The sequence below is a fragment of the Monodelphis domestica genome, chromosome 1 (assembly GCF_027887165.1).
Source record: "Monodelphis domestica isolate mMonDom1 chromosome 1, mMonDom1.pri, whole genome shotgun sequence".
In the NCBI taxonomy this organism is placed as follows: domain Eukaryota; kingdom Metazoa; phylum Chordata; class Mammalia; order Didelphimorphia; family Didelphidae; genus Monodelphis; species Monodelphis domestica.
In genome coordinates, this window is record NC_077227.1 from 423,126,074 (window position 1) to 423,150,310 (window position 24,237).

General features: G+C 38.6%; 1 protein-coding gene across 1 annotated transcript in view; it reads left to right on the forward strand.

The window, feature by feature from the left end:
* Positions 1-9,818: 9,818 nt before the first annotated feature.
* Positions 9,819-24,237, forward strand: part of LOC100016853 (prostaglandin G/H synthase 1-like) — a 49,049-nt gene continuing 34,630 nt past the window's right edge. The window contains exons 1-2 of the mRNA XM_056816852.1: positions 9,819-9,896; positions 12,913-13,300. Coding sequence (XP_056672830.1) covers positions 9,819-9,896; positions 12,913-13,300 — 466 coding nt within the window. The remainder of the gene's footprint in view (positions 9,897-12,912; positions 13,301-24,237) is intronic.

Here is a 24,237-nt window from a genome sequence, read left to right on the forward strand (position 1 = left end):
AAATAGAAGGGAATTTATATAAATATTTTAAAATTTTTAAATATTTTATTTGTTAATAGTGCAAAAGACTTTTTGCTTTCACTATAATATTTAAGGATAATGGTATGATTAGATATTTTTAAAATTAAAATTAGTCAATTGATATTATTTAATTTAAATTTAATTTATTGTTTTATTACAAAAAACTGTGTCCTACCAGATAGAGCAGACATAAATAATAATTGTCTCAGTAATTATTTTAGTCATTTGATTTGTGTAGATAATCAAGCTTGTGATTTTTTAAAGCAACTTTATTGAAAGTAAGACAACAATCAATAATAAGGCAAAAGCCAGGGAACATTTTTGTTAAACACAGTACGCACATAGAGACTGAACCTGGGAGTTCATTGGTATAGGGAAGTTTAAGGAGAAAAAAAAATCTCTTTCCCAATTCAGGTCTGAATCTTCTCTGTAATTTCTTTAGAGAGTGAATTAGAACCCTGACTGGTTTCTACTTGCCTAGTCGAGTTACCTAGTCTGTAGGTGTCAAAGACCGGACTTGAAACCCAAGTTTCTGTGTCTCTTCTTTCAGCTCTCTATTATTGTGCCTCATAATTTTTGTTGCTTTTCATATGGCTTCTTTCATGTAGTTAATTCATTCCATATTGTTTTTGATCTTATATATTATTACTATTACATTTTGATTGCATACCCATTTTTACATAATTATATCCCAGCCAGTCAGGATTAGAACCTCTTCCCTAAATAGTGTTTGCTCTCTTTTGCCTCAGAACATTTGTGTAGTCAGCCCTCCAAGCCTGGAAGCCACTCTATCTGTGTCACAAGTCTGTCAAAAGCTTTTTCCCTCAAGGTTCTGCACGGGTACCATCACTCCGTTCTCTCCCATCTAACCTTTTCTTGAGCTTTTTGTATACCTTGCACCTGTCATAGCCTATCTTGCCTCATAATTATTTGTATGAGTCCTGATTTGTAAACTCCATGATTTCTTATTTCCATGGGGTCAGTGCCCGGTCAATAAGCAGGTATTAAGAGCTTTCCATGTGTCAGGTACTGTGCTATGGGCTAGAAATGCTGATGTGAAATACTGTTTTCAAGGAGCTTACATTGAACTAAAGGGAGGCAACATATTCACAGATGAGTAAATACAGATTACAAACAAAGTAAATATACTGTGACTTGGTGTGGAACTAACAACTGACGGAATCAAGAAAGGCCTCTTGAAAGAGGTGGTATTTGAGTTGAAGCTCAAATAGTACTAATGGTGGTGGTCAGAGAAGAGAGAATCACAGGTATGAGGGGCAGCCTGTTCAAAGACACAGAGGAAGCAGAAAGAATGGCATGTATAAGAAACAGCACTGTGATCAGAACATTTGGTGCATGAGGAAGAGTAAATTCTAATCAGTGTGGAAAGATAAACTGAAGGCAACATATGAAAGACTGTGTTTGATCCTGAAGGCTATGGAGAGCCACTGAAACTTGATGAGGAAAGGAATGATGTGGCCAAGTCTGTGCTTCAGGAGTATCAGTTGAGCAGCTGTGTAGAGGATGGATTGGCTAAAGGGAGTTGGGTGCAGGGAGACCAGTGAGGAGGCTATGGCAGTAATTGTGGCAAATGGTAATGAAAACCTGGACTAGGTATGAATTGTAAATGAAAAGGAAAGGAATTAGCGATTTTTAGAAATTCAGAGATTTCTTTAGCAAATTCTCAGAATTGATTGTGTGGGGAAAGAATGTTGAGATATCTCTGCTTGATTTAATTGGGCCCTTGTTCTGTGGTAAGGCACACTTTTGAGTCTTTACTTCACTTAAATCTCCACATTGCTGGGTCTATAAATACCCTTTTGTTTTAAGATATTTGTACACCTTGGCTACTCCTCTCACAAATAATTCTTTTATTCATTCATTCATTCATTCATTCATTCATTCATTCATTCATTTATCTATCTATTTTTTTAATGCTTGTCTTTTTAAAAACTTTTATTTTTTGTATTAATATCAGTTCTAAACCAGAAGTGCAGTCAGGGTTAGGCAATCAGAGTTAAGTGACTTGCTCAGGGTAATATACCTATAAAATGTCTGAAGTCATATTTGAATACAGATCCTCTCAACTACAGATCTGGCACCCTATCCACTGTGCTACCTACTTGTCCCTCATAATTTCTTCTTAAAGATCTTGTAACTTATTGAAGTAATCAGGTTCAAAAGAGCACGAGGGAGGAGTTACAGCCACTTAAATACAATCACACAAAACGTGGGGACACAGGAAAATGGAATGTTGGGAAATACTAAGGGACTTCTGGGGGATGAAGTCCAAAGACACAAAATCTCCATTTATACAACTAGAAAACTGTGCAAACTGAAAAAGGTTTTCAAACAGTTAGTGGCAATATTTATAATAGCAATGCCCCCCCTCACACCTGAAAGGAGAAAGGGGGTGATATATGAAAAGGGACGGATTTGGCAATTTTTAGAATTATCAAAGATTTCCTTAGGAGGTCTTCAGAGTTGAGCATGTAGATTCTCAGAGGTGAGCATTTAGAAAAGAAATCTGGACACTGGCTACTTGATCTCACTGGATCTGTGTATCTGCTGGGCCTATATTCCACTTCTACTCTTTTTTAGGTTTACATGGATTCTCCTCGTGCCCCCCATCCCCACAATACACCAAGAATGATCTCAGTGGCTGCTGTTTAATCCTGTAGCCTGGGCCCATGCCCTTCTTTTCCTTCAGCCCCTGGGATAGAAAGTCCTAAAACTTCTTGCATTTCCCTCTATGTCAAGCCATCCCAAAGAGGGTAAGAAGAGTTGGGAAAGGTAATTCAGGATGTATGTTCAACTAATTGTGCTTGCACAATATGTGTAAGGGCTGGATAATCCTAACAATAACTCCTTTTTCAAGATATTGCCCTTTAAAAATGCTTTCCTCACAATAGCACCATGTGGTAGGTTGTGTAGAACTCGCTTTTACCATCTTAAACATAAGCAAACTGAGGCTCAGAGAGAGGAATTGATTTGATCAGGTTTACACAAGTAGTATTTGAGCCTGGACTCAAATGTAGCACTGTTTCCCTCTTCTCTTTGGATATTCCATGCTTAGCCCAGTGATTTGCACATAGTAAGTATATAATTTATGCTTTTATTCTTTCATTCCTTCCTTTCTCCATTCACTAAGAAGTCCTCTGATTGCATCTTCTGTTTTCTTTCTACTTTATGTTGGTGCTGCTCATGTGCCTCTGGAGCTTTTTAATCTGGACTTTTCTCTTGGGAATGTTGGAGCTTTCCCTCATATTGAGTCCAGGCCAGATATGTCAGTAGGAAACAGAGGAAGGAATCCTGAGGGAGGGAGAGGTAGGTGGGCAGGAGCCCAGAGTCTCTCAGGCCTTTAAATATTCCTGAATACAGCTATTTCTGAATTCTTGAAAGAGGGTAAAGGAAGAGCATTGACTTTGGAAATAAAGAAGGTGGATTCAGATGAATTTACAGCCAGTTCAACAGTGGGCAAGGCAATTAGCTCTTTCTGGCCTCAATATCCTTACTTATAAAATGAGGAGATTGAACTAAATTACTTCTAAGGTTCCTTTTGGCTCTAAATTTATGAGTCTTTGATCTCCCCAGGCTCATGGTAGAGATTTTCTAGCAACATGACAAGCATTGGAGACAAATTGTGCTTGCTGAGCTTCAGAGCCCCATACTTTTTATTTCAAACAAGTATGTTTAGAAACCTACATTCACCCTCCTCCCACCTTGACTTCTAATTTTAATGCTATTTAAACCCCTATTTAAATGTTCTCTTCCATTCTGTTCTTTTTCTTATTTTCTCTATCCTTTTTTTCTCTTCTCTTCCTGTCCCTGTTCTCCTAACAGTCCCCCACTGCTCCCTGAGCATCTATGTTCTGTCCTTGTTCTCCCTCATTATTCTTCCCCTTGCACTACCTTTTTCTCCATATTTTTCTCCAGCACTCCTTGCCTCCTTCTCTTTGACTTCTCTTTCACTTCTCTCCCTCCCTGTCCTTCCCCCTTTCTCCTCTTGCTCCTCTCTTACTCATTTCAATGTCTCCATCTGTCCCAGTCTCTTCTCTTCCAAGTTTTCATCTTTCCTCACTCACTGTACTTGACTTCTTTCTGCCTCTTTGCCTTGGTTCTCTTACCTCTTGATTTCTTTCTCTTTCTGTTACAGTCTACTCTTTACTGCCAAATGAATCATCCTCTTTGTATTTTTCCTTCTCTATCCTTCAGTTCTTTATTCTTCCTTTTCTCTTCTTGTTTTCCTCTACCTTTCCTACTCCGTATTCTATTCTTTGCCACAAACTCTGTCCCAATCTTTGTTTCAACTTCCCTAATCCCACACATGCTCCTCTCTCTATCCATATATCCCACACTTGGTCTCTCTTGAGAATTCTATTCCTTTTCTAGGTCCCTGGTTCACTTCATATCCCTGTGACTACATTCCTCAACTGTTCTGAATCTCAGCTATTTTGTCCAAACTTGATGAGGATTCTAAAAGCCTCATCTCTTAATTAGGATTGAGACCAGACCCAGGACATGAGAGGTAAGGATCAGACTTAGGCATTTGTTGGTCATATGCCTAGAGGAGATGAGCAAAGCTCTAATAAATAGATTGATTTTCTAAAGGATAGGATCCAGAAAGGGAAGAGAAGAGTGTTAAAAAGCTAAGGTAGGGGCATCTAAGTGGTTCAGTGGATAGAGATGTGGGGTCCTGGGTTCAAATTAGACCTCAGATATTTCCCAGCTGTGTGACCTGGACCAATCACTTAACCTTATTTGTCTAGCCTTTTTTGCTCTTCTGCCTTGAAACTGATGCTTAGTATTGATTCTAAGACAGGAGGTAAGGGTTTTAAAAAACTATATTAAAGAGATTTTGTAAAGGTAGCAGGCAGGAGAAAGAGAAGAACCCCATGCAGGATATGTAGAAGGAAAAGAGTTGAATTAGGAGAATAAAAATAATTCAGTGCTATGGAGCTAAAGTAGTGCTTCAGTGATGGAATCCTAAAACTTGGGAGTAGCTTATGGGTCATATAATATAACTTCCAGTTTCTCTATGAATTCCTTTTATAATATCCTGACTAGCATGAATACCACCTGTGATTGGAAACTCATCATTTATCATTTCATTTTCAGAAAAATAGTAAATTCTTTTCTATATTAAATTTAAGCTTGCTTTCCTATAATTTCCAACCACTGTTTCTAGTTCTGGTCTCTGGAACAACTTGGATTTCTCTCTTATATGATAGTACTTCACATTTTTGAAGACTCCAGTCCCATGTCTCATGTCTCTCTCCACACTCCTAAGAACCTTGTCCTTATATAGCTGAAGTGAACTGAATTGCCTAAGCTGAAATAGACAGTGGGTGGCAAATCCAGGAGTAGGATCAAAGTTTCCTAAGTTGCAACACAGTGATCTTAACAAACACTATGTATTCACTATAGAACTGTGATGGTGAACCTATGCTATGTGTGCCTAGAGTAACAATTAAATAATTTTTGGGAAACCTCAGACTTCCCTTGGGACTCTATCTGAGGAATATTGAAAAGTTAACATTATTGTGCCATAAGTCAGGTTTTGCTCAGAAGAGGCTAATATAAACAGAAAGTTTTCAGGTGACTTAAAGTTTGCAGGAGATAGTGCTCTGATCCAGAACAATAAATAAAATAAATGGCAAGCATAAACACTATGAAACAAAAGGTCAAAGATATAATAATGATCATAGATAATAAATTACATCAAGTCTCCTTGTAACCTGATAACTCACTCACAGTATTCATGCAATCAGGGCATTTCATCTTGAATCCCAGAGGTCCTCTGCTGTCCTCTGGTCTTTGGAAACATCTTCCCTTGGACATTCTGGAAAAGCTCTCTTCATTAGGGCAGCTCTGAAGGGACTCCTTCTAGTGGATTTTCTTTTCTGATTCCAAGTTACTTGCAAAGACATGGTCAATTCTACTAAAATCTGCCAGCAACATTTCAATACAAGTTGGTGTAATCTCTTAAATTTGCTTTTCCTATAAGTACTACATGTTGATAAAACTAACTGAAAACCTTATAGATCCAAACTCATTAACAGTAGAGATATAAGAAGAACAAATTGTGAACCCATAATTCACCTGCGACTTCAGAGAAATTCAGGTTTTTTTATACCACTTGTGCTTTCTATCTTTACCCAAAGCCCTGTAGGTGATATGGACAATGCCACTAAGATCCTAAAGGAAGAATCTTAAAAAAATATATTCATGAGGCCTCACATAACATGAGTCTTACTGTCTTTTAATATTATCACACAAATACTTAAAAAGAGAAATATGAAAAAAGAGATTTAAAAAATCTAAAAAAAATTTTTTAAAAGGAATGCAATTTACATGTAAAGCACAATCTAATTTTCAGAATGTATTTATTTATTATCTCATCATTAAAAACATACTCAAGGTCTGTATATCCCATTTGGAAGGCCATACACCACACCACACACACACACACACACACACATGCACAGGAAGGCAGCTAAAACAGACTCTGTGGAATTCTTAGAATCTGATTAGACAGTGAAGAAATCGAGATCTATGAGATGCAGTGTGTTCTTGGGGAAAGTGTGAATAACCAGGTTTCAAGAGGCTTCTATGTTCAAATCCTAGTTCCCATAATTACTAGGTATTGAACTTTGGCAGGTGACTTTATTTTTCTGATCCATTTTCCTTATACATAAAGCAGAATGATTATCATATCCTGGCTCTTGCCAGCTCATAAGAGACTGTTCAGTAGCAGCAGAAACCTTTTAGTGCTCTACAAATATGAACCATTCTTCTGTGAGGTTCTCTCAAGTCCCTTCCAACTCTGAGGTTCAATAGACTTGGACTTGAGGGTCTGTTTTGTGCAGGACCATTTCTATGCACAGGGGGACACAGGTAAATAATTTGTGGGGCCTTGACCTTTTATGGAGCTCACCAAATGAAGACAGATACAGATTTAATTCAAGAAATTTTATTTTTTATTTTTAAAAATGAGTTTTTATTGATATTTTCTCTTTCTTACATCCCAATTGTTTCCCATGTTTACCTCTCCCTCTTGCTCTGGTTTCCCAAGAGCCATCTCATATGACAAATAGCATTTATTTGAGAAAACAAACAAACTTTTGCCCGCTGTCATAGAATCAATAGTAGATCTCAGAGGAGCAGCAAAGGTAGGCAATTAGGGTTGAGTGAATTACTCAAGGTCAAACAGTTAGGAAGTGACCAAGGTCATATTTGAACCCAGGGCCTCCTCTCTCCAGGCCTGGCTCTCTATCCACGGAGCCATCTAGCTGCTCCAAAATAGCATTTTTTTAAGAAAGGAGAAAAAAGTCAGCACAATTATTTGACATGTTGGGAAAGTCTGAAAATGTGAAATGTAGAACATCTGTGGACTTCACACCTCCATGAAAAGATAGGTTGGGGATATCCTCTCTTTACATTTGAGTCCCACTTGATCTCATAATTTTGCTAGATGGTGTGTGGTTTACTGTTTCTATTTACATTGTAGTTACTGTGTTACTCTGTCAGTTCATGGAGATCTTCCCATGTTTCTCTGTATTCATCATGCCCATTCACAGGGAGTGAAGGTCAACCTCAGGTCAACAAGTAACTTCCCAAGTTACTGCTGGTCTGTCATTCTTTCTATTCCCCTAGTCCTCCCCTATGGCCCCCTCCCCCAGTCTTGGCAATGAATGATCCTTAGCTTCCTTCCATTAGCATCTGTATCAGAAACTCAAAGTGTTTTTAATTGTTTGGGGGAGGTAGAGAAGAGCACATGGGACCAAAGTCCAGGACCACAGTTGGCTTCTGGCCCTTAAGAAACATTTGAAAAGTGAATACAGGATTAACAGAATAATCATGTCACAGTCCAGCTCTAAATTAACAAATAACCTGTGTACAGAAAGGAAACAGAGGAGAGTGAGATAAATACAAAGTAGGGGTTCAAAGGCAAAGTCTTGGAGTTACTTAGCTAACTCATTTTGTAGTGATCAGCTTGGAGGACCAAAAGGCTAACATGCAGTTTCCTCATGGTCCAAGAGAACTAGGGATGAAGTAGCCCCAGAAAGACCAAAAGATGGAAAATTAAAGAGATAGCCCTTTGACCACATCTTTAGGGGACAGACCTGGCTTCCCTTCTGGACAGGAGGTCAAACTTTTTATGTAGATAACAATCTGGCAGGAGACAAGGAAGAATTTCAGGAACATCAAAGGTTCAGCGAACTCATATTTGACTTAGTACAGATAAACACTCCTTAGATCACAACCCCAGGAGGGACTCCTTGTCTCCTACCTAAAATTCCTGCATTAAGGTCTGTTTATTGTCAGATAAAAACCTGTATGTATAACTTGTATCTGGGAAACCTATATAACCTGTTCCCTAATGCTGAACCTGTGCAGTTTTCCATTAGGGAATTCTGTCCCAGCTCGTAGTTTCTTTATTTCTCTCTTTTATTAATAAATTATGGTTCCAATAATCAATATTCTAGGTGTTTGAACTCATTTGTGAAGTGTCCCACTTCGGGGATTAGCAAAAAGGGAGAGAAATAATAATGCACATGTAGTATTTTAAATTTTTCAAAACACAGCTAAACTAGGATCTTATGAATTCGGTAATAGAAGTATTCTTATTTTCTTTTTTGCAGAAGATGAATCAGAGGCATAGAAAGATAAAATGACTTACTTGTGGTTCAGAGCTAGTGTCATAAGGTAAGAGACCAGAGCAATGGTTAGCAGGTATTTGTTATTCTATTTTCTTTATTCATTTTTAAACCCTTACCTTCCATCTTAGAATCATTATGTGTTTTGGTTCTAAGGCAGAAGAGTGGTAAGGGCTAGGCAATGAGGGTTAAGTGACTTGCCCTGGGGCTAAGGATGTGTCAGAGGCCAGATTTGAATCTAGGACCTTTCAGTTCTAGACCTGGATCTCAATCCACTGAGCTACTTAGCTGTCTCCAGCAGCTGTTTTTTATTTTATTTTATTTTTTCTATTCATGCCCAAAGGACTTTATTTTTTAAAATTTTATTTAATTAGTCAATTTAGAATATTTTTCCTTGGTTACAAGAATCATATTCTTTCCCTCTCCCCCCCCCCACTCCCTCCTGTAGCCAACGTGCAGTTCCACTGGACTTTACATGTTTTGTTGATCAAGACCTATTTCCATATTATTGATGTTTGCACAAGGGAGACTGTTTAGAGTCTATATTCCCAATCATATCTCCCTTGACCCATGTGATTGTGGTCATATACAAAGCATTTGGGGAGACTGAGGGAGACAGGAACCCCTGGGTCCCAATACCAACATAATATGGAGGTTGAGGGTTCAAACCAAGCCAACAGTCTGATGTTGTCTGAGGGGTGCTGGCATTCAAGAAGGAAAAGACAGTTGTGAGCATAGTGAGGAGGGATTGCTCACTGTGAGGACGCTTTATGGTACTCTTAAATAGTCACCCAGGTGCTGAGACAGTGGGATGGATTCCATCCCAAATCCAATGAGGACCTCTCAGTTCTGGCTGACTGGTGAGGGTTGCACTTTGTCAGCTATTTGCTGCACTGTAGATTCTATCCTCGATCCTTGCCTTTCATCTCCAGTGTAAGTCCCCATATCCAGCCTAGTAACCATCCCTTATCCAGGGGGTCTCTAATAGTTAGGGAAAGGGGATTTTTGGAATCAAGGGGGGCACCCCAGTCCATGCTTTGCTCCCTTTTTAGTATGATATCGGGGTCTCTCTGCTGCCATGGGGTGGTGGTTTTGCATCCCCAGGCTGCACAATGGAATCTCCTGGTGATTTGCATGATGGTGGCCCTGTGGATGGGCAAGCATAGACAGGGGCTCCTGCTAGATAGGGTCCCAGGTGGAGTTGCGCACAAAAGGGTATGTGCGGGATCTATTCACTTACTCCCAAATAAATCACACAGATCAAAGAGAATTTTGGGGGCCTTCCCCTCCCAGGTTGGTCTGGCACCAACCTTACTTCCCATCCCCTGCCTTACTGACTACCCATCAGTATTGAACTACCTGGAAGGGTAGACTAATTTCCAAAAATCCCAAGAGTACAAGTCCAAGCATAGCCCCATGCTGTTCCATCCCCCCCCTCCAAATATCTAAGAGAAAAAGGGTGATGGTCTCAGTATTCTGTAGCTTCTTCAAAGCTGAGAATGATTGTAGAGCTGTCCCTGCCTATTGTCAGGAGAGAGGTATTGGCTGTAGGCAATGTCCAGGGCTTCAGGCTGGAATAGTTGCTGAGGTTTCAGTGGCATCTATGTCACTCCCATGAGTGCCTTTCCCTTAGAAGCAACTAGAGTAGTGACAAGGTTACAAATTCAAGGTCCACATATCCACATACAAGCAGCCAAAACTTGAACAGGGAGGGAAAGGCTGTGGACACAGGGTCTTTAGGGACATGTCTTCAGTGAATGCCTGGGTCCTAGGTAGGTGGGGACCTGCTTGGAGATCTGAAGGATGTCCAGTGACTGCTTCCTCTGATTGGCAGACAGGTCACAAGGGGGAGAATCAGCCCCTAAGATAGAAGTGTAGAAACCAGAACTGGGGTAAAAACTAGAGAACCAGATAGAAACAGAGAAAATTAGTAAAATAGTAATTGATATTACACATTTGCATTTGGGTATCTTAGTCAACAGACTTCATCTTCAGAAATCATCTTTTGCCAGGAATAGATCCCTTTAGGAAACTGGATTCCTGAGTTGTTTGCAGAGTTGGTATGTAGTGTTTCTGTTAAAGAATATACTTTTGCAAAGTACACATTAATTATAAACATCTATAAACACTTGAGTAACAATATTTCATAGATGAATTTCTTTACCCCAGATTTTGAGGGAAATTCAAGAAAGCTTTGAGCTATATTTCTAAGCTCAAGGTCCAAACTTAAACTGTGGTAAATTAAGGCTACAAATACAAGTCATTTATTAATAACTTCACATACTTTTCAAATTATGTTCCCTAACAATTTAAGAATTTTCAATTATTAACCTTATAGGTTGTTTGGGGAAATGGAAACTTTAATTTTACAATTTGCATTATGTGCTAATTATGGGAATTTGTCACGAAAGAGAAGACAGACAAAGAAAGCATTTCCTCATGTCCCAAGGGACACATAGTGAGGGCTTTATGTACAGGCCAAAGCTATCACTGGCTCATGTCATCATTGTGTCACTCAAGGATTAAAAGCCTAGATGGTCAGAAAAGGTCCATTCCCAGGTGATCCCAGAATATGCTTCTGTAACCATCCCAGGACGTTCTTTATCCTTTGTATACTTTGTCACCATTAGATCCCAGAAGCCTTCTTTTTCCTTAAAAGACAAGTCTTACCCATTACAGCTCAGAGGAATTCTGCTTATCAGCAGTCCAGAAACAAATTTCCATACCATCAAACAAACCTTTTATATCCCTACAAGGGTGATCACTCAAGTATTCTTATATATTTTGGCAATAATTTACATATCACACTTTATACACAAAACCTGAAATAAATAACATGAGTGATGAATTGAGTAGCTCCATAGTAATATAAACCAGGGCTGTATCATCTCTTGAATCTAGACCATCTGAAAGACTAAGACAGGGTCATACAGGAATCACTCAGAGTAACTGTCCAGAGAAATTATAGAATCATTTGTGATTTTCCAACAACACATACACTAATTTTAGAAACCATCCATAGGTCAGGGATCCAATTATAAGAGTAGAACATCTAGAACATCTATCTGTTCTCTTTAACCTCCCTATGTCTCTCTCTCTCTCTCTCTCTCTCTCTCTCTCTCTCTCTCTCTCTCTCTCTCTCTATCTCTCTCTCTCTCTCTCTCCCTTGCTTAAAAAGCAAAACAAAACTTCCATTCTTCCTTTACAAACCCTACAAACTCACATACTCAAGTCTTATGGACTTTAAATCAAAGTCTCTCTGTCTTCTGAATTCAAATCCAAAATACTTTTACTTCCCCACCATATCTGACTTGCTTAAGTCAAACAAACATTCTGTTAGTATCACTTCAGTTGCTAATTGGTAATCCAAAAGAATACTAATTTATAGGTTTACATCATTGAACCACTGCATCTTTAGCATAGTGCTCAATAGTTATAAGTTTTTGATTATTTTAGCAGCAAGTCACATAAAAATCATAAAATTCTGAGCAAGCATTTCTCACATATATGCCATTTTTAACGTCCTACCCACTCCTTGGCTACTGCATATATTGGCTACATACATCTTTATACAGATGAAAATGTAATCAAAATATCAAACAACATATTCCCAAAGTTTGTGTGAGGTAACTTATCAATTACATATCACTCAACTCATTTTATCATTCTGGACATGGAATGTTTGCATTTAGATTCCACAGCTTCAAACAAGCTTTTTGGTCAGACAGGGCTGGCAATGTTTGCTTGCTTGAGCATCTGAAGACCTCCGGAATATACAATTAAAATATACTCATCTTTAAGTTCTATCACACAGTAGTTGTCAATTCTTCGAGGTCCCTATTTCAGTCCCTAAGTATCAGTGTGGAACAATTATGAGCATTTCTTTCTCCTTCCTGTGTGCAAGGAAGGGGTTAATAGCTTATGAGCAATTTATCCTAAAGTTGCTTGGCTTGATTTAGATTTTATTACTTAGCAACCTTGTCTCATCCTTCTTTAACAAGTGAGCTCACTACAATTTAAAAGTTTGAATGTATCAAACCCCCATCATAATAATTTACTCTCAGTGGATTTTAGTTTGCTAAAACCACAACTTCCGGATAACTTTTGATTAAGTCCTTTAGTCCTTTAATCTTTCAGTGTGTAACCAAACTGAAGTTCAAAGCATTGACCTGCAGCTGTTAGTAACCTCTTTGGACCTTTTGGGGCCCTCACTTCCATCCGTGTCCTGCAGCCAGGCAACAAGCTCCCACCAGATGTGCTGCCCTATGCAACCCACTGTCCTGAGCTTCTCCACTGTCCCTGTGCCCTGGTCCAGCTTGAGAGCGTGGAAGCTGCTGGCCAGGCCTTCACTACCTTACAGGAAGACCCTAGGGGCTTTCGAGTGGTGAGGCTGGTCAAGAAAGGCCATCACCAGAATGGGCCTGGGGTGGAAGGAGGCAGCATTCCGCTAGCCCCCTGTGCCAGCTTAGAGGCTCAGGAACCCAAAACATCATTCTCTCCTAATCTGTTGGGTCCCTTGCCCACAGTGACCCATTCCTGGTCCTGGGGTCCCAATTTTGTTCCTCCCCTGCCCAGGCTTGATGTGAGCAACCTACCTCATGGCCCTGATGGCACAAGAGGTTTTCACCACCAAATTAGACACATACTACATCCCTGAGCCCCAGGGGTAGACTAGAGCTCAGGGAAGAAGTGAAGACCATGGGGAAGTGGGGAAGGGGGACAGCAATGGTGAAAAGCCTGTTCAGCTGGCTCATTTTTGTGATCATCCCCAATAAATGATGCCTCAGGTTCCCTTGAAAAAAAATTAAATCCCTTGCACAGATTACCCACTTTAAAAATTTCTTGTGTGTCATATGATTTCTTGTTAGTTCTGACAACACATACATTAAAATAACATCTGATTTGAAAAATCCCAAGTTTAAATTCTATAATAAGTTTTTCTCAACAACATAACAACTTTTTCTGGATGACTTTTACATCTATAAAGTAGCCAGAACAATTTCTGTCCTTATAGAAGAAAACATTCCCTCTCTGTGTCAGTCTGGTTATCTATCAATCACATTTAGACAATTCTCAAATTCACTGAAATCATTATTTATTGCAAAATCTAACAAAAAAAACTTCTAACCATGAGTTTTTGTGCTCCATAAAATCTGGCTAACATTTCACATTTAACTGACAAACAGTTACCACAATACATGAAATTACATTAGTACCATTCTTTTTGTGAGTGTCCAATTTAAGAATAGATAGAGATGAGACTGTGACAAAGACAACTATAAACAGAAACATACAACTTTGTGGCAAGCATGCTTTGAAAGGAAAAAAAATGGGTGTTTTAGGATCCATTCTTAAAAAGAAATATTTGAAGGGAGAAAATGCATTCAAACAGTCTCAGCATACTGCCTCTTTAATGGAGGAAGCTGTACTGGGTTAAGTTATAGTGATTAACCATCTGATTAGCTGAGCTGACTTTCTTGTTCCCTAACTTTCCCTGAACTTTGTGCTGATCTATCTAAACTGTCTCTCTTTTTGACTGTGATCTCTAACAAATTGCTCTTGTAGTATCTGGACAAAACTACTATCTGCTCCCAACAGGGTTTGGAGGTGAAGAATTCATGAAGATGACTGGGTTTCTCAAGGAAGGAACTTCTAAATTCCCTCCTATTCAGATCTTTCTCCTACTTGGAAGCTTGCTGTTGGAGCAGGCACAGCCTCTCCTTCATAGCCTGCTTGGTTGGAATGTAGGTGGAGGTAGTTGGGAACAGCCACCACAAAAGAAATGCCCCTTTGTGAAACACTTTTTGCCTCCTCCTTTGTTTAATCTAGCCACACAAAAACAACAAAGACTCAACAGAAACCTATAGGACACACTCTCTCACATATTCATATACCTTTGAACCAGAAGGTTCCCCCAGAAGTCACTGAAAGACGTTTCTTTAGTGACCTGGCTGTGGCACTAAAGCTGTGTCCAACAACTCAACAGCCTCTGCTGAGTCCAGATTTACAGAACAGAACAGAACTCGATGATCAAACAGTACACTAGGCCAAAACAGGACTCTCAGGTCCAAATAGAACTTCAAGACAGAATCTTCAAGCAGACAGACTCCTAGAGTAAAACAGGCCCTGGGGCAAAACAAAACAGAATTCTAGAGAAATAGAGCTAACTTACCAGAACAGAACAGAACAGAACAGATGGTTCCAAAATCAGCCTAAATTTTGTTCGAAATCTCAAATACCAGAACCATGGTCGGGCTCCAGAGAGGACACCATTCACTTCCTTGGATTTCTGATCCAATCCTTCATGGGAGTTGGAAACTGCATACTCTCCAAGTCCGCACTCAGAAATACTCCCGAAGGGGATAAAGGTTCAAGTCTCCTTCACAGGCCCCGGCTTAGCAAAAGCTGTCCACATATGATTTGGGTTACAACACCAGCCATTTAGCTGTATGCTGCAGGCCTAAAGAACTCTCCCCCATGCAAGCACACACACACACACACACACACACACACACACACACACACACACACACGCTCTTATAGCAGCCCTCTCCGAAATCCTTACCTCCTGGTCCTGGGGCTTGAGATCTCTCTGGGGCCTCCAACTGAAGTGGAGCACTTCACAAAGTGAGTGCAAACACCCAGAATTTCAATTATTGGAATTGTGATTTATTAATAAAGAACAAATAAAGAATCTACCAACTGGGACAGACTTCCCTAGTGGAAGCTGTCCCACACTAACATTATGCAACAGTTTATATAAGTTTACAGGATACAAAGTTATTTCCTTTTACATATAGGTTCTTAATCAAACAAACCTTATCGCCGACAACAGGAATGAGAGGTCAGTGATGAGGAAACAATCCTCAAATTTATGTGGAGGCTGTTATTTAGGGGTTGCTTATTTTCACATGCACTTAGTATCCTAGCCCTAGTTAGCTATATGTTATCTTGCTTCCTTCCTGACCTCCTGAAATTCCGTTGTTTCCTGCCGTTTCTAATTCTCATTCCCAAGCTAAATAGAGCCTGGTCTGCTGTCTGCATAAGCATCTCGACCTCCTGGGGGGGGGGAAGCTAGGTCTGTTCCCTAAAAATGCTGGCAGGGGTTTATCTACTTCAATTTTATTGTCCTCCACTTTTGGGACTACTTCATGATTAAGCAGTTGTTTTTTCTTCTGTATTTCTATTCCTGAAGTTTTCCCCCTGAATGTGGATGGTGTTCTTCCTCATAAGTCTCTCAGATTTGTTCTGGATTGTTGCATTGCTATTAATAGAGAAGTCCATTACATTTGATTGTACCACAGTATATTAGTCTCTGTGTAGTGTTCTCCTGGTTCTACTCCTTTCATTCTGCATCAATTCCTGGAGGTCTGTCCAGTTCACATGGCATTCCTCCAGTTCATTATTACTTTGAGCACAATAGTATTCCATCACCAACATATGCCACAATTTATTCAGTCATCCCCCAATTGGAGGGCATTCCCTCATTTCCCATTTTTTTTCCTACCACAAAGAGTGCATCTCTGAATATTTTTGATCAAGTCATTTCCCTTATTATCTCTTTGGGATACAACCCTGGCAGTGGCATGGCTGGATCAAAAGTCAGACATCCTTTTACTTCTCTGTTAATAGTTCCAAATTGCTCTCCAGAACGGTTGGATCAATTCAAAACTCCACCAGCAATGCATTAAGGTCCCAATTTTGCCACATCCCCTCCAATGTTCATTACTTTCCTTTGTTGTCATGTTAGAAAATCTGCTACGTGTGAGGTGGTATCTCAGAGTTGTTTTGATGTGCATTTCTCTAATTATAAGAGATTTAGAACAGTTTTTTGTGTGCTTATTAATAGTTTTGATTTCTTTATCTGAAAATTGCCTATTCATGTCCTTTGCCTATTTATCAATTGGGGAATGACTTGGTTTTTTGTACAATTGATTTAGCTCCTTATATATTTGAGTAATTAGACCTTTTTCTGAGTTTTTGTAATTAGGATTTTTTCCCAATTTGTAGCTTCTCTTCTAATTTTGGTTGCATTGAATTTGTTTGTACAAAACCTTTTTTATTTAATGTAATAAAATTATTTACTTTATATTTTGTAATTTTTTCTAACTCTTACTTGGTCTTAAAATCTTTCCTTCCCCAAAGATCTGGCAAGTATATTATTCTGTGTTAACCTAATTTACTTATTGTTTCCTTCTTTGTATTCAAGTAATTCACCCATTCTGAGTTTATCTTGGTGTAGGGTGTGAGATGTTGATATAAACCTAACATCTTCCATACTGTTTTCCAATTTTCCCAGCAGTTTTTTTTAAATAGTAGATTTTTGTCCCAAAAGCTGGTGTCTTTGAGTTTATCATACACTGTCATGCTGAGATCACTTTCCCCAAGTCTATTCCACTGATCTTCCCTTCTGTCTCTTAGCCAATTCCATATTGTTTTTGATAACCACTGCTTTATAGTACAGTTTAAGATCTGGTACTGCTAGGTCACCTTCTTTCACATTTTTTATGAGAAAAAAATATTTTAAAAGAAACGAGCAAATAAAATAAGAAAAACTGATCAGGGCAGTAGGGAACACAATGGATAGAGCATCATGCCTGGAACTGAGTCAAATCTGGCCTCAGATACTTCCTAACTGTGTGTCCCAGGGCAACTTAACTCTAATTGCCTAGCCCTTGTTGCCCTTTTGCATTAGAATTGATACTAGGGCAAAGGTAGGAGTTTAAAACCCCCCATCTATACACTGACAAAATCAGTCACTGTTGTAGTCATCATGTATATTGTTTTCTTGACTTTATTTCACTCTGTATCCGTTCATGTAAATCTTTCATGTTTCTAGGTATTTATCATTTCACCATTTTTTACAGTCCATTATTATTCCATTATACTCATGTGCCACAATTCATTTAGTCAATTCCCTCTATGGGCTTCTGCTTTGTTCTCAGTTCTTTACTATCAAGAAAAATGTTGCTACTGGGGGCAGTTGGGTGGCTCAGTGGATTGAGAGTCAGGCCTAGAGATGGGAGGTCCTGGGTTCAAATCTGGCCTCAGACACTTCCCAGCTGTGTGACCCTGGGCAAATCACTTAACCCCCATTGACTAGCCCTAACCACTCTTCTGCCTTGGAGCCAATACACAGTATTGACTCCAAGTCGGAAGGTAAGGGTTTAAAAAAAAAACATTGCTACAAATATTTTGATGTATAAGTGAGTCCTTTGTTATCAATGATTTCCTTGGGGTATATGCCTAGTAATAGACTGTCTGGGTCACAGAAATGAGAGATTTTAGTCACTTTATTTCCATAATTGTTTATAAAATATTTTCCAAAATGTTTAAACTAATCCATAGCTCTACCAAAAATGCACTAGTGAGTCTATTTTCCTATCACCCCCATCATTCCCATCATTTGTCATGTTTACCAATTTGTTGAGTATGAGACCTCAGAGTTGTTTTGATTTAAGATTTAAGAAAAGCATCTATTCTTGCTTTCTTTCACCTTCCTGAAGCCTGGGCCTCACTGTAGGAAATATATATATATATATATATATATATATATATATATATTTGCAAAAGAACATGTCTTTAATCAGGAGAAGTCTCTTTTGTCCCTCTAAAGATCTTGACTTATTTTCTGAATGTTAATTTGTCTGTTTTTCATCAGTAGTTTGTCAGTTCTCTGTGTTGTTTTTCCTTTTTAACCATGCTTCCCTTGTACTTCCCAGCAACTGATATTTCTTTTGTGAGCTTACCTTTATACATTTGGTACATAATCTGGAAACTATACATTTATCTACTTAGGTTTTCCTCTTTGTAATGCTGGTCCAATCCCAGAGGTGTCTGATAAAATCCTAAACTTGTGTGAGTTCTAGTAATTGATGATAGATCATAAGGGATAGAAAAGACTTTCTAACAAAGAATCTGAAAACTTCTGGAAGGGATCTTAGAATATAATAACTCACATTTATATAGCATTTTAAGGTTTGTAAAATTCTTTCCTCATAATAACCGTATGAGGTAGGAAGTGTGAACATTATTATCCCCATTTTACAGAAGACAAATGGAGGCATTTGAGAGGTAAAAGGACTGACTGGTGGCCCATGAGCCACAGAGTAAAATATCCAAGGTGAGATTCAAGCCTAGGTCTCCTATAGACAGAGGGAGCTATGCTATAAAAGGCTCTTCGTGAGTGCATTTGCTGGCCACTTTCATTTGTGTAAATCTACCATTCTAAAAGTTCAGGAAACTACTCCACAGACTCCCCAAGGATTGATTCCAGGACTCCAATCGAATGCTCTCCACTAATCAAGTCCAAGGGGGGCGGGGTTGGCTGGAGGTTTGAAGAGCAGGAGTGGGAAGATAAATGACAAGGAGGAGCCCAGTTGGCAGTACAAGGGGCTAGAGCCCATACTGTCCTGGGCTCCTTGTGCAGAGCAGAAGGATTCCTGCTATTTGAAGGCTGCTAGACTCTTAAAAATACTTTTTCCCCACCATGATTTGTGAGTTTGATTGGGACAGTCTTTGATTCTAGTTAGGACTCCTTTGCCTCCCCATTTGGCTTCTCTGCTTTCCACTTGCTTTTCTCTTGTCCCTCTCTATTCTCCTTCCCCTCTTCTCTGATCTTTTCCCCTTTCCACTTATTCACCTCCCACCCATTCTCTCACCTCTCCTATTTCTTTCCCATTGTTTTCTCCTTTCTTTTTCTGTTTTTTTTTTCTTTCCCTCCTTTCTCCCTTTCCCTTATAAATTGTTTTCTCTCTCATTTTCTTGGTCTCCATCCCCTACTCTTCTCTCCATCTTGACCTTTTTCTTCTTCTTCCTAACCAGGGTCACATCTCTCACTGGGGCTGTTGCTTTTGATGTATTCTACTCCAGAAACCTCTGCTAAAGGTAGGGCTCATTCGCGATATTCTCCTGCCCCAGTCCTGGGAATGGGGAGGTCTGCTCCTTGGATGTGGCTGGGAAGTGGGGGAAGGTACTGGGTGGGGTACATCCAGTATGTAGTGGGGAGAGGGCACTGCACATGCTCTCTGCCGGGCAGGCCATGACACTTGGTCTGGGTGTGCAGGCTGGCACCATTTCTAAAATATTTGCCTTCAGTGGTTTAGCTAGTTTCTGCTAAACTTCTTTACAATTTTCAAAATAATTTTTTTGTCAAATGAAGAGTCTTTATTCTGATAGTTGGGTTCCTGCAGTTTATCAACCACTATGCTACTTTGCTTGTTTTTTGTTGTATGTTTATTCAGGTAACAATGACTTCTCTGTTTCTTAACTGGTACTAAATAATTCCATTTCTGCTTAGTAGTATGTATCAGGTAATGTTAGGCTGCCTTTCTTTTCCATCCTTTTTTTTTGTTCCTCTTGAGATTCTTGACCTTTTGTTCCTCCAGATGAATTTATTATTTTTCATAGCTTCATAAAGTATATGCTTGATAGTTTTATCAGTATAGCACTAAGTAAGTAAATTGATTTAGTTAATGTTGCCATTTTTATTATATTGGCACATCCCAAAACAGAACAATCAATATCTTTTTAATTATTTAGGTCTATAGACTTTTATAAAGAAGGTTATGCAATAATGCTCATAGTTCCTGATTTGTATCTTGGTAGATAGACTCTTAAATGTTTTAATATATGAAATAATTATTTTGGATGGAATTGTCTAACAATGGCTTGAGGTTTGCCTATAAACCCTGTACTAGGATTTCCATGTGGCTCCCAAAACTACTTCTATACCCTTATGTGGGGAAGTCATTTATATGTGGAAATATGTTTGTATCACCCACAGGAACAATAGGTCTTAAACTACTTCTGTCAAACACAGAACTATGGAGTCCAGAACGATGGAGCACATTCAGAAATAGGTGTCAATCACACCCAGTCCAAAGGAAGGGAAAAGAATTAGTTTAGCTTGTGACTGTGCAGCATCGATTGGAAGTCTATACCTCTTTGGACATTTCCCTTTATTTTAGCTTCCTTTTATCTTGACATTAAAAAGGAAAAAATAATGGTTTCTCTGGTTGCTATACAAATTGCCAAACAAGCTCTCCTCCTTCTAGCTTCTCTCTACATTTTTCTTGTTCTCTGTAGATCTTTCATATTTCTGGGTTATTGGGAAGCACCTATATTCAATTTCCTTTCTCTTTTCCTGTTAAGGGCTCTTTTCTCATTACCAGCCCAATCCCCAAACCATATTTTCTTGCCTCATGAAATGAATGAAAACTGCAAATTACAGCACTCTATGTATATCTAGGCCTTGAGTATCTCTTCTAGTGGAGGTATCTTTATATGCAGATGTGCTGATGATTTATGTAGTTTTAATTTATTTACTACTTTTTTGACATTAATAATGGCTTCAATAATTTTTAGTTGATTCTCTAATATCCTCCAAGTAGATCATTATCTAATTAAAAAAAGTGATAATTTTGTTTTCTTCTTTGCCTATGCTAATTCCTCCAGTTTTTTCTCATGTTTATTTTTAGCTAGTAATATGTCAAATAATAGTGGTGATAATGAACATCCCTGCTTTATCCAAGTCTTATTGGAAATATTGATAGTTTTTCTCCTTTACAAATAATGATGGATCTTAATTTTAGAGAGATACTACCTACCATATTAAGGAGGTTTTCATCTATTTCCAGTATTTTATTCAAATCTGCAATTGGTATTATATTTTGCTAAAAGCTTTAAAATATATATACTTATATAATCTTATGATTTTTATTATTTTTATCATTAACATGGCCCATTAAATTTATACTTTTCCTAATACCAAACTAAACCTTCATTCCTAGTATCAATCTGAACTGGTATTAATATATGTGTCTTCTAAGTATGTTGCTATTGCCTCTCTAATAATATTTTATTTAATATTTTTGAGTCTCTATTGATTATGGAGAGTGATATATGTTTCCTTTTTCTGCTATATCTCTCCCTGGTTTAGTTATCAAGCCTATAGTTATATAACTGAAAGAATTTTTTAGAAGCTTTCCCCCCCATTCTTACAAATATTTATATGACACTAAAATTTATCATTCTTTGAATAATTGTAGAATCTGCTTGGCAGTTCTTTAGGCTCTGAATTTTTTCCTTTGGGAATTCTTTTATGCCTTTTTCCATTTCATTTCCTTTGATTAGATTATTTAATTTCTCTATTTCTTCTCTGTTAATTTGGAAATTTTATTCATTAACTTTTCTACAAAGCCACATACATCTAATAAGATAAAAAGAAAGGACTCACATGTACAAAAAATTCATGGCAGATCTATTTATAATATTAAAGTAATGGAAACAATAAAGGAATAGTTGAACAATTTATAATATGTAAATGTAATGGTAGATGGCATGAATGTTATCCATTATGGTATTAAACTGATGAAAGGAATAGTTTCATAGAAATCTGGGAAGATTTTTATGAACTGATACAGAGTGAAATGACTGGAACCAAGAGAACAATTTATGTAATATTAACAAAATTGTAAAGGTAAATAACTTTATAAGATTAAACAATTCTGACCAATCAAATGTTTAACCATGAATCTAGAGTACTGACAATGAACTACCTGACAAAATTGTGATGAATTCAAGTTGTAGAATGCAACATGGATATAGACATTTTGAGAATTTGTTTTGTTTGAGTATGAATATTTGTTACAAGGTGTTTTTTTTTCTTTTAAATCAGGGAGAGAAGAGAAAGGAGGGAAAATAAATGCCTTTCAATTGCAAGATAAAATGAAAATAATTAGGAGTTTTATACTCATATGAATTAGGCTGTTTTGTTTGTTTTCAGTTTTGTTGGCATATAAGGAAGACAGTTCCTTTCCTTTTTCTTTTTTGAAATTCTACTTTTTCATTTTTGTTATTTGCAGTTAGGTTTATTTTCTCCATTTGGAAAAATCAGACTAGCTATTTTTAATCTATTTTATGGATTAGTGAGGGGAACCACCCAGTCAAAACAGCCCTTTCTCTCCTCCTGACCTTCTAGGGACTCTGATGCTGAGAATCTCCAGGGCAGAAGTTCTTAAACCTTTTTGTACAGTGCACTTTTTTGGCAGCCTGGCAAAACCTATAAGACCCCCACCTTTGAATATGTATAAATTAAACTATATAGAATTGCAAAGGAAACTAGTTATTCTGGAGCCATTATTAAAAGTACTAGAAGTGGACCTTCCTTTTTATTCCTCACAATCCTGCTCTCTGGAGGTTTTAAAATCTTTTCTCCCCTCTTCAAACTTCCAGTAGCTCTTCCACTCTCTAAGCTGGGAATTTGTCTTGGATCTCACTCAAAAATTTGGAACAATTCACTGAAGGCTCCCTGTTATTCCTTCCTTTTCATCTCATGTCACTCAGATTCCTTCTGCTACTATTTCCTCCTTCGCCCATCTCACATGTTCCTTAAGTGCTCAGGGTCACACAGATATTGGGTATCTTGGTCCAGATTTGGACACAAGATCTCTTGTCTTTAGGCCAGGCTCTCAACCCACAGAGCCTATGTGTGCCCAAGAAATGTTTTAAAAATAATAAATTGGACTTCCGGGTAATCATGGCTGCAATCTAGACGCCACATGCTTCTTCTCCCCGGCACCGAATGAAATAGACTACATCAAAGGAGCATAAAAATCACCTTTGGAGGAACAGAAGGACTCCCCAGTACTCCCCAGTACACCACAGAGGCGAAGGTACGTGGGGTTTGAACATTTCCACACTATAATAAGAAGGAGGAAAAGCTTGCACAAAAACGTGAACTGAGCCACCCTTCCCCCCCACCTCCCCCACCAAACCAGAGTGAGCTACTGGAGCGCTCACTGGGACAGTGAGTGAGTGGGGAACGTCTCTGTCTGGGGGGGGGCACTCCATGGTCCTTGGGATCTGGGGACTGCTAGGAAAAAAGTCTTAGGGCAGTTTCATGGGAGAATCCTGCGCTGAACAGAGGGGGCCCAGGGAGCCGTACTCGAGCGGTTGCACTGAGCATCTGGGCAGAGCTAAACACCAGGGGTGGACCACATGCTGATTATCTGGGCGGAGCTGAACACCTGGGCAGTTTGGCTGTGATCAGGGGCCTAGCGCTCTAAGAAACCTCAGAGGCTGGGAAGAACTAGTCTGAGGCAACCTAAATTCACAGAAAACCTGCCCATATCACCCAGACCCCAGACCAAAAAGGAAAGGGGAATAAAACCACCAAAGGGATGGCTCACATGGCCCAAAATCAAACCTCCAGGAAGAAAGGGGAAAAGGTGACTATTGAAAACTTTTATGGTGGAAGTACCCAAGGAAAAGAAGAGAATGAGGAAGAAATCCAAAAAAAAAATCAGAACATGCCTCCCAAAATGGAAACTATCAACAAGCTCTGGAAGATCTCAAAATGGAACTTATCCAAAAGATGGAAACCTGGAAAGAAAAATGGGAGAAAGAGATCAGCAGTCTGACAGATAAGACTGCTCAATTAGAAAAAGAGGCCGAAGCATCCAATAGAAGGGCAGACAAAGCTGAAAAGCAAAACCAGTCCCTAATGACCAGAATTAAGCAACTCGAAGAAAGTGAGATCATAAAACAGCAAGAC